This window comes from Dendropsophus ebraccatus, chromosome 7 (genome assembly GCF_027789765.1).
Source record: "Dendropsophus ebraccatus isolate aDenEbr1 chromosome 7, aDenEbr1.pat, whole genome shotgun sequence".
Lineage (NCBI taxonomy): Eukaryota > Metazoa > Chordata > Amphibia > Anura > Hylidae > Dendropsophus > Dendropsophus ebraccatus.
This window is the reverse complement of record NC_091460.1, coordinates 86,129,050-86,139,095: the sequence shown is the minus strand read 5'-3', so window position 1 is coordinate 86,139,095 and position 10,046 is coordinate 86,129,050. Positions and strand designations below refer to the sequence as shown.

Here is a 10,046-nt window from a genome sequence, read left to right as displayed (position 1 = left end):
TCTATTGTGTCTTTTTTTTTTTTTTAACCTGGCTGGTAACACCAGATCTGGTGCCTGAAAACTGGTAAAAATAAAAAAATGTTTAATTCACACACAGAGTCAAAAACAGCGTCAAAAAGCCCAAACTAAAGGAGGTGTGAGGGCAGCCTTAGTGATGCAATAGTCTGCGCAGTTTTCACAGGTAACAGACATTTTTCATGAAAAAGTAAAAATCTGCTTTTAATACCTTCATTTCAAAACTAGCAGATGTGTTTTATTGCTGCACTTCTAAACAACGAATCCCTTGTGCACTTCTAAACAACGAAGGCTGGCTCGGGCTCTGCACCGCTGTACATAAGAGCTGTGTGGCAGTAGAGGATAGCAGCTACGTGTGCATGCAGGGTACAGCTAAGGAGACTCCGCGATGACGTCATGCCCCGGATGACTTCACACCTTTGGAGCACTCCACGTGGTTCAGAGGAAGGGGTCCCCGAGAATTAGTGGAGAAGAAGCCTCCTGGCCCCGCCCAGCCTGTCTTCCCACAGCCGGCTCCTCCCCCTCCTCCCATCCAGTCACATGAGCCGAAGCTCCATGCAGGAGATAAAGGGCTTTCCTCCAACCATGGCGGGCAGCACCGGGCGAGGGCTTTTACCGGCTCCGGCTGTAGTCCTGACCGGGCACCGGAGACCGTGCTAGGAGCGGCCGCTATGTGCTATCACCATGGCCCTTCTCCACAGGCTGTTCAGCAAGAGGACCAATTGTGCCCCAGTCCCCAGCACAGGTACCAGGGAGGCAGCGGCGTTCAGGTGACTACACAGCATCGTCCCCTCTGTACCGTGTGTATGGTGCCCAGTCCATGGGCGGCGGTGTAACCTGCTGTGCCTGCCCCGTCTACATCTTCTGTCACTGATAGTGCTGCCTCATGGCTACCTACCTGTCCTAGCATTCATAGCACTGCCTCATGGCTACCTACCTGTCCTAGCATTCATAGCGCTGCCTCATGGCTACCTACCTGCCCTAGCATTCATAGCGCTGCCTCATGGCTACCTACCTGCCCTAGCATTCATAGCGCTGCCTCATGGCTACCTACCTGCCCTAGCATTCATAGCGCTGCCTCATGGCTACCTACCTGCCCTAGCATTCATAGCGCTGCCTCATGGCTACCTACCTGCCCTAGCATTCATAGCGCTGCCTCACATCTACCTACCTGCCCTAGCATTTATAGTGCTGCCTCACATCTACCTACCTGCCCTAGCATTCATAGCACTGCCTCATGGCTACCTACCTGCCCTAGCATTCATAGAGCTGCCTCATGGCTACCTACCTGCCCTAGCATTCATAGCGCTGCCTCATGGCTACCTACCTGCCCTAGCATTCATAGCGCTGCCTCATGGCTACCTACCTGCCCTAGCATTCATAGCGCTGCCTCATGGCTACCTACCTGCCCTAGCATTCATAGCGCTGCCTCATGGCTACCTACCTGCCCTAGCATTCATAGCGCTGCCTCATGGCTACCTACCTGTCCTAGCATTTATAGTGCTGCCTCACATCTACCTACCTGCCCTAGCATTCATAGTGCTGCCTCATGGCTACCTACCTGTCCTAGCATTCATAGTGCTGCCTCACATCTACCTACCTGCCCTAGCATTCATAGTGCTGCCTCACATCTACCTACCTGTCCTAGCATTGATGGTGCTGCCTCATGGCTACCTACCTGTCCTAGCATTCATAGCACTGCCTCATGGCTACCTACCTGTCCTAGCATTCATAGCACTGCCTCATGGCTACCTACCTGCCCTAGCATTCATAGCACTGCCTCATGGCTACCTACCTGCCCTAGCATTCATAGTGCTGCCTCATGGCTACCTACCTGCCCTAGCATTCATAGAGCTGCCTCATGGCTACCTACCTGTCCTAGCATTCATAGTGCTGCCTCACATCTACCTACCTGCCCTAGCATTCATAGCGCTGCCTCATGGCTTCCTACCTGTCCTAGCATTCATAGTGCTGCCTCACATCTACCTACCTGCCCTAGCATTCATAGTGCTGCCTCATGGCTACCTACCTGTCCTAGCATTCATAGTGCTGCCTCATGGCTACCTACCTGCCCTAGCATTCATAGTGCTGCCTCACATCTACCTACCTGCCCTAGCATTCATAGTGCTGCCTCACATCTACCTACCTGTCCTAGCATTGATGGTGCTGCCTCATGGCTACCTACCTGTCCTAGCATTCATAGCACTGCCTCATGGCTACCTACCTGCCCTAGCATTTATAGCGCTGCCTCACATCTACCTACCTGCCCTAGCATTCATAGTGCTGCCTCATTGCTACCTACCTGTCCTAGAATTTATAGCACTGCCTCATGGCTACCTACCTGCCCTAGCATTGATGGTGCTGCCTCATGGCTACCTACCTGCCCTAGCATTGATGGTGCTGCCTCATGGCTACCTACCTGCCCTAGCATTCATAGCGCTGCCTCATGGCTACCTAACTGTCCTAGCATTCATAGCACTGCCTCATGGCTACCTACCTGTCCTAGCATTCATAGCGCTGCCTCATGGCTACATACCTGTCCTAGCATTGGGGTGCTGCCTCATGGCTACCTACCTGCCCTAGCATTGATGGTGCTGCCTCATGGCTACCTATTGCCTGCCCCCCGCCCAGTCATTGATACTGATAGGACAGGTAGGTGATAGTGCTGCTCCATGTCTACCTATCTCATACTTGTCCTACCATTGATACTGATAGTGCTGCTCTGTGCCTACCTATCACTTATATCTCCTATCATTGATAGCCCTGCCCCACATCTACCTATTACCTGCCTGTAACAAGTCATTGATACCGATATCGCTGCCCCACATCTACCTATTACCTGCCTGTAACAAGTCATTGATACCGATATCGCTGCCCCATGTCTACCCATTACCTGCCTGTAACAAGTCATTGATAACGATATCGCTGCCCCATGTCTACCCATTACCTGCCTGTAACAAGTCATTGATACCGATATCGCTGCCCCATGTCTACCCATTACCTGCCTGTAACAAGTCATTGATACCGATATCGCTGCCCCATGTCTACCCATTACCTGCCTGTAACAAGTCATTGATACCGATATCCCTGCCCCATGTCTACCCATTACCTGCCTGTAACAAGTCATTGATAACGATATCGCTGCCCCATGTCTACCCATTACCTGCCTGCTTATAGTGCTGCCCCTAACCAGTCATTGCTGCTGGAAGGGATGATGGTTCTGCGCTATGTCTACCTGTCACACATGCTGCAGAATGGTCACTTGGTTTGGGCATCCTATAGTACAGATGGTATTTCTGTGTGCTGCAAGTGCATATGTTGGTGTAATGTGCTCCCGGACATTGCCATGTTTCACACCAGTAGCCCTATGGATCCTCCATTCACTCCCCCGTGCATTTTTTTTTTTTTTTTTAAGGGTCGCATCACACACACCGCAACGCAGCAGATTTTCGATTTAAATAACTGAACACAGCATCAGATCTGTTCCATCAAATCTGCTACAGCACCCTAAATAATTTAAATAGGCATTAAAGTAGCTTAGTTAAAGGCTAGTGGTTGGACCTCTATGGTAGCCATGTATAATGAGTAGTGCCATACCTTGTTTGGTTATAAAATGACAACGTTTAGATATGAAGTTTATGGGGTGTTCAGTGATACTGTTATTGCTTCTCGTATGACAATTCAGTTAGGGGTTTATGATCAGGCAAAGGGCGGGATCAGGTCAGCTTGTTATAAGGAGTTGTATCTCTGCCGCCTTTAATACTTCCATTTTAGTTGTAGATGTTTACAGGTGGTGGTTTCGGGGGTCTTAGTGACTGTACCATCAGACCTGTGCTGAAGCACTGGAGGTGAGCTGACCCACCCCCAGTGGGAGGAACCCCCCGCCCCACTATGATACGCCATCATTAGAATCCATTGCTCTTGTTATTTTGGGTTTATGATTAAAGGGGTGCTCCAGCGTGGGGACATTTTTTTGGGGGGGGGGGACCGGGGAGGAGGTGGCTGAAATAAAAGACGTCCACTTACCTCCCCGGTTCCAGTGGCGGGTCCCGCATCACGGCGCTCCGGTTCCCGGCCGCTTCCGGGTGCCTGACGCTGCCCGAGCGTGATGTCTCAGGTCCGCTCAGCCTCAGTGAAGGAGGCGGGATCCATTTGAAGGCCGCTCGGATCCCACCTCCTTTACTGAGTGGCTGAGCGGCCCTGAGACGTAGCGTCTCGGGCGGCGTCAGACACCCGGAAGCGGCCGGGAATCGGGGACCGGAGCGCCATGATGCGAGACCCGCTGCTGGAACCTGGCAGGTAAGTGGACGTCTTTTATTTCAGCCACCTCCTACCCGGTCCCCAAAAAAAAGTGCCGCCATGCTGGAGCACCCCTTTAAATGGTTAGGGGGGAGATTTATGAAAGGCTGTAAATATACACCTGGTGTAAACTGCCCACAGAACCAATCACAGCTCAGCTTTCAGCTCTGGCAAAATATAAGGGGAGCCGTGATTGGTTGCTGTGGGCAGTTTACACCAGATGTATATGTACACCCTTTCATAACTTTCCCCCTAATGCTGCGTTTACACGGAACGATTATCGTTTGAATTTGCACAATAACTATCGAATTCGGACGAAAATCGTATGTGTAAACGCAGCGAACGATCAAACGATGAGCGAGAAATCGTTCATTTTGATCTTTGAACATGTTCTTAAATCGTCGTTTACACGGAACGATCTGCAAATTTTTTGCAAACAGTCGTTCACCTATTTTACCTATGTGCGATAGGCTTAAGCAATCGCAAAACGATTTTTTCGTACAATATATCGTTCCGTCTAAACGCTGATCGTTCTAAAAAAAAAATCGTTCTTTCGATATCTTTAATCGTACGATTGAGTGAATTATCGCTCCGTGTAAACGCAGCATAAGTGTCTTCACTCCGGTACCTTGGCTGCTCTTGGGTCCAACTTTTTATAGCACAACAAGGTGGTCTTGGTGACAGGTGTATCAGTAGAGTTAGAGGGGTTGTCCAGCAAAAATCTTTTTCTCTTAAATCAACTGGCTTCAGAAAGTTATTAAGATTAGTAATTTACTACTATTTAAAAATCTCAAGTCTTATCAGCTGCTGCATGTCCTGCACGAAATGTTCTCTTTTCAGTGTGACACAGTGCTCTCTGCTGCCACCTCTGTCCGAGACAGGACCTGTCCAGAGCAGCAGCAAACCCCATAGAAAACATCTACTGCTTAGGACAGTTCCTGTCTGGGACAGAGGTGGCAGCACTGTGTCAGACTGAAAAGAGAACATTTCCTGCAGAACATACAGCAGCTGATAAGGATGGGAAAACTTGAGGTTTTTAAATAGAAGTAAATTAAAAATCTATATAACTTTCTGAAACCAGTTGATTTGAAAGATTTTCGCTGGAGAACCCCTTTAAGGGGGTAGAATAAAATCGCTGGAGAACCCCTTTAAGGGGGTAGAATAAAATCGCATCACATATACCAGAATACGTCCCATGGCAGCACTTGATCTTATTCTAATTTAATATTGCTTGTGCACAGAACTTGGGAGGATTGCATTTCCTCAGATACATGCCCCATGGCCAAGTCAATTGCGGCTGCATGCCATTCTGCGCTGGCCTTCATCATGACTAATATCCTTTAGGGTAGCTTCACATGTACCATATCCACAGTGGACTTCACGCTGCAAAATCCGCTGCGAATCGTGGTAGTGTGAAGTTGAATAGGCTTACATACCCGCAGCAGAATTTTTATTCCACTGCAAGTATGTAACCTGACCCCTTTAACCCCCGACTGCAGCTCAGAGCCTGCAGCACACATTACCTGCTCGGTGCTGCGACTGCTTGTGCGGCCCCTATCAGTCCTGCCGTGCACTGATTGGGGACCGACAGGAGCCTCACAAACATCTGCGGCGCTGAGCAAGTAATGTATGCTCCGGGCAGTTGGGGGTTAAAGGGGTCGGGGTTCATACAGCGGAATGAATTCCGCTGCAGGTATTTGACCCCATTAAACTTCACACTACCACGATTCGTAGCGGATTTTGCTGCAAACTCGCAGCATGAAATCCGCTGCGGATCCAGTACATGTGACGGTACCCTTAAAAGTCAGGGTTGTGTGAAAGTAAAAAAAGAGTACTTGCCTGCGCTCGGTTCCTGCTGCATACTGCTGCTTCTTGCGTCCTTTATTTTCTTGCCCCTGCAAGCACCACCCTTTCACTGACTGAGGCAGGTCACAGTTGCCATTAGAGGGCAGTATCTACAGGCAAAGAACATCACTGGAACCAGGAGACCAAATAATGGAAATCCCATCAAAGTCCAAGGGAGTTCTTTGGGCAGATGGCAGAATCTGCTTGACCATAGAATGGAGTCTAGGACAGGCGGAGAGGGAACTCACAGGGATGAATGTCGGAATCTGGTATCCGCGAGAATTCCTTAGTGTGCATGTTAGGGATGTCACGATACCAAAATTTTGAGTTCGATACCAATACCAACTTTTTTATTTCGATACTGAATACCATTTTGATACTTAGCGTATAACCCCCCCCCCCCCCCCCCCCCCCAATAATAACTCAATATAATGCCCCCCCCCCTCAACTGCAGATATAACACTCCCCAATGTTCACTATGTAATATACCTGACATGTTATCTATATTCTTCAGGTCCGCACTATTACGATGGTACAATATATTTTCATTTTATTTTCCAACTTACACTGTACAAATGTTACAAAAGTTTTTTTTTGTTTTTTTTTAAATACATGTGTTAAAAATTGGTGTTTTCTGATTCCCATATCTTTCAGACTGTAGGGCTGTCTGAGAGTCTTTGCGCGCAATGATTTGCAGCTTTGATTGATACCATGTTTGGATATGACTTTTTTTGGAACACTGTATACTGTGAGAGATTGGGAAGGTGATCATTTTAACGTGCAATTACGCATGTGGTGATGCCAATATTTCCCCCTCTTTTTGTTTTTATTATAGTAGTTGGGGGTAGTAGTAGTATGGCTGACTCACAGCATAGTATGTTGGGGGTAGTAGTTGTATGGGTCACACACAGTATAGTATGTTGGGGGTAGTAGTTGTATGGCTAACACACAGTATAGTACTTTGAGGGTAATAGTAGTGAAGCTGACTCACAGTATATTATGTTGGGGGTAGTAGTAGTATGGCACATGCACAGTATAGTATGTTGGGGGTAGTAGTACGGCAGATGCACAGTACAGTATGTTGGGGGTACTAGTAGTATGGCAGATGCCAGTAGAGTAGTAGTAGTAGTAGTATGGCAGATGTACAGTATGTTGGGGGTACTAGTAGTATGGCAGATGCCAGTAGAGTAGTAGTGCTAGTAGTAGTAGTAGTGCAGATGTACAGTATAGTAGGTTGTGGGTAGTAGTGCAGATGTACAGTATAGTAGGTTGGGGGTAATAGGGCAGATGTACAGTATAGTAGGTTGGGGGTAGTAGGGCAGATGTACAGTATAGTAGGTTGGGGGTAGTAGTATGGCTATACTATGGACATATAGCTATACAACTACTATCCCCAACATACTATACTGGTGCTGACCCAGCACTAGGATAGTAATAGTTGTAGTGGAGCAGAACCTTCACCTCCTGCTCCATGCTGCCCGGTCCCGGCGTCACTCTCCTCGCTCCGTTGTGACTCCCGGCCCCCGCACAGAGGCCGCAGCCTCCTCACCTCCTGCTCCATGCTTCCCGGTCCCGGCGTCACTCTCCACGCTCCGCATTACTCCCGGCCCCCGCACACAGGCCGCAGCCTCCTCACCTCCTGCTCCATGCTTCCCGGTCCCGGCGTCACTCTCCACGCTCCGCATTACTCCCGGCCCCCGCACACAGGCCGCAGCCTCCTCACTACGGGACAATCTCCAAAGCCATCGGCTGCTGCGCACGGAGCGGCTCGGATGCTGCTGACACAGCGGCATCTACACAGTTAAACCGGCTATTTAACTGTGTAGATGCTGCTGACACAGCGGCATCTACACAGTTAAACCGGCTATTTAACTGTGTAGATGCTGCTGACACAGCGGCATCTACACAGTTAAATAGCCGGTTTAACTGTGTGGATGCCGCTGTGTCAGCAGCATCCGAGCCGCTCCGTGCGCAGCAGCCGATTGCTTTGGAGATTGTCCCGTAGTGAGGAGGCTGCGGCCTGTGTGCGGGGGCCCGGAATCACAACGCAGTACAGTCCAGTATGAATGCCGCTCCATAGTGACAGCGGCATGCCGTACCCGGGCGGCCCCCGCTGGTTGCTGGGGAGGGGGGGAGAGAGATGTCCGAGATGACACCTGGACCAGGCAGCATGGAGAAGGAGTTGGTGAGCCTCGCGGGGGGGGGGTGGGGAGCAGACAGAGAGCACGGCTGGTGCTAAGCTAGCCGCCCGCCGTGTTCTCTGCACTATACTGTTAAGCTGCGCTATTGCACATCTTAATATAAAGTATCGATACCAGGAAATCCTGGTACCGAACCGGGTTTTTTTTTGCCCCGAATATCGATATTATCGATATTTCGGTGCATTGTGTGTGTGTGTGTGTGTGTGTGTGTGTGTGTGTGTGTGTATTCAGAATTAAACTAGGCGCGGACAATACGGTACATTGAGACAACATCCGAAACATGTAACAGTAACCATGTCATAGGTTGGGAAAGAAGCTATAGTTTAAAGGGAACCAATCACTGGAAAAAAGCATATAGAGCTTTTGAAATGTGCTGTTAGAGCACACAGCACACTTGGCACACGTGTTTCCATAGCCTCCGTGCCTTCCCCCTGTAAGCCGCAAAGTAACTTTATAAAACTGGCGCCCTGTATGCTAATTACCTGAGGTAGTCACCTGGGCGGTGTTCGGCTAGCAGGTAGTCACGGTCCCCTGGGCGTTCTTCCGCTGTAATCACGCCCCCTCTGGGCGTGATTCAAATGTCAGAGTGGCTGTGGCGTCACTCGGGAGCGCGCCGTGCCCAACGTCGGCGCGCTTACGTACTGATGCCGGACGCCGCCGCTCATGCGCAGTGCAGCCGCTTCCATTCCGGCTGGACTGCGCCTGTGTAGAATAGCCTCGAACTCCGGCTAACAGGCTATTCGAGGCTATTCTGCACAGGCGCAGTACCGCCGGAATGGAAGCGGCGGCACTGCGCATGTGCGGCGGCGTCCGGCATCAGAATGTCACAGCTACTCGGCCATTTGAATCACGCCCAGAGGGGCGTGATTACAGCGGAAGAACGCCCAGGGGACCGTGACTACCTGCTAGCCGAACACCGCCCAGGTGACTACCTCAGGTAACTAGCATACAGGGCGCCAGTTTTATAAAGTTACTTTGCGGCTTACACGGGGAAGGCACGGAGGCTATGGAAACACGTGTGCCAAGTGTGCTGTGTGCTCTAACAGCACATTTCAAAAGCTCTATATGCGTTTTTCCGGTGATTGGTTCCCTTTAAGATGGTGCTTCTCAATTCCAGTCCTCAGGCCTCACCAACAGGTCTTGTTTTGAGGATTTCCTTAGTATTTTAAAGGTGATATAATTATACTCTGTGTATCAGGAATTATCACAGCTGTTCTTTGTATGGGAAATCCTCAAATCAGGCCCTGTTGGTGAGGCCTGAGGACTGGAATTGAGAAGTGCTGGTTTAAAGGGGTGCTCCAGCGTGGGGGCACTTTTTTTTTCTGGGGAACGGGGAGGAGGTGGCTGAAATAAAAAGTCCACTTACCTTCCCGCCTCCAGCGGCGGGTCCTGCATCACGGCGCTCTGGTGCCCGGTTCCCGGCTGCTTCCGGGTGTCTGACGCCGCCCAAGATGCTACGTCTTAGGGCCGCTCAGCCACTCAGTGAAGGAGGTGGGATCCGTTTGAAGTCCGCTCGGATCCCGCCTCCTTTACTGAGTGGCCCTGAGAAGTAGCGTCTCAGGCGGCATCAGACATCGGGAAGCAACCGGGTACCGGAGCGCCGCGATGAGTGACCCGCTGCTGGAACCGGGGAGGTGAGTGGACGTCTTTTATTTCAGCCACCTCCTCCCCCCAAAAAAAGTGCCC

General features: G+C 50.2%; 1 protein-coding gene across 2 annotated transcripts in view; it reads left to right on the top strand.

The window, feature by feature from the left end:
• Positions 1-449: 449 nt before the first annotated feature.
• The window catches only part of FNIP2 (folliculin interacting protein 2), a 70,427-nt gene continuing 60,830 nt past the window's right edge, over positions 450-10,046 (top strand). The window contains exon 1 of one of the 2 annotated variants that reach the window (XM_069977855.1): positions 450-760. In XM_069977855.1, the coding sequence (XP_069833956.1) occupies positions 687-760 (74 nt within the window). In that variant the 5' untranslated portion in view covers positions 450-686. Of the gene's footprint in view, positions 786-10,046 lie in introns of both variants that reach the window. The other variant, XM_069977854.1, reaches the window with a different exon arrangement.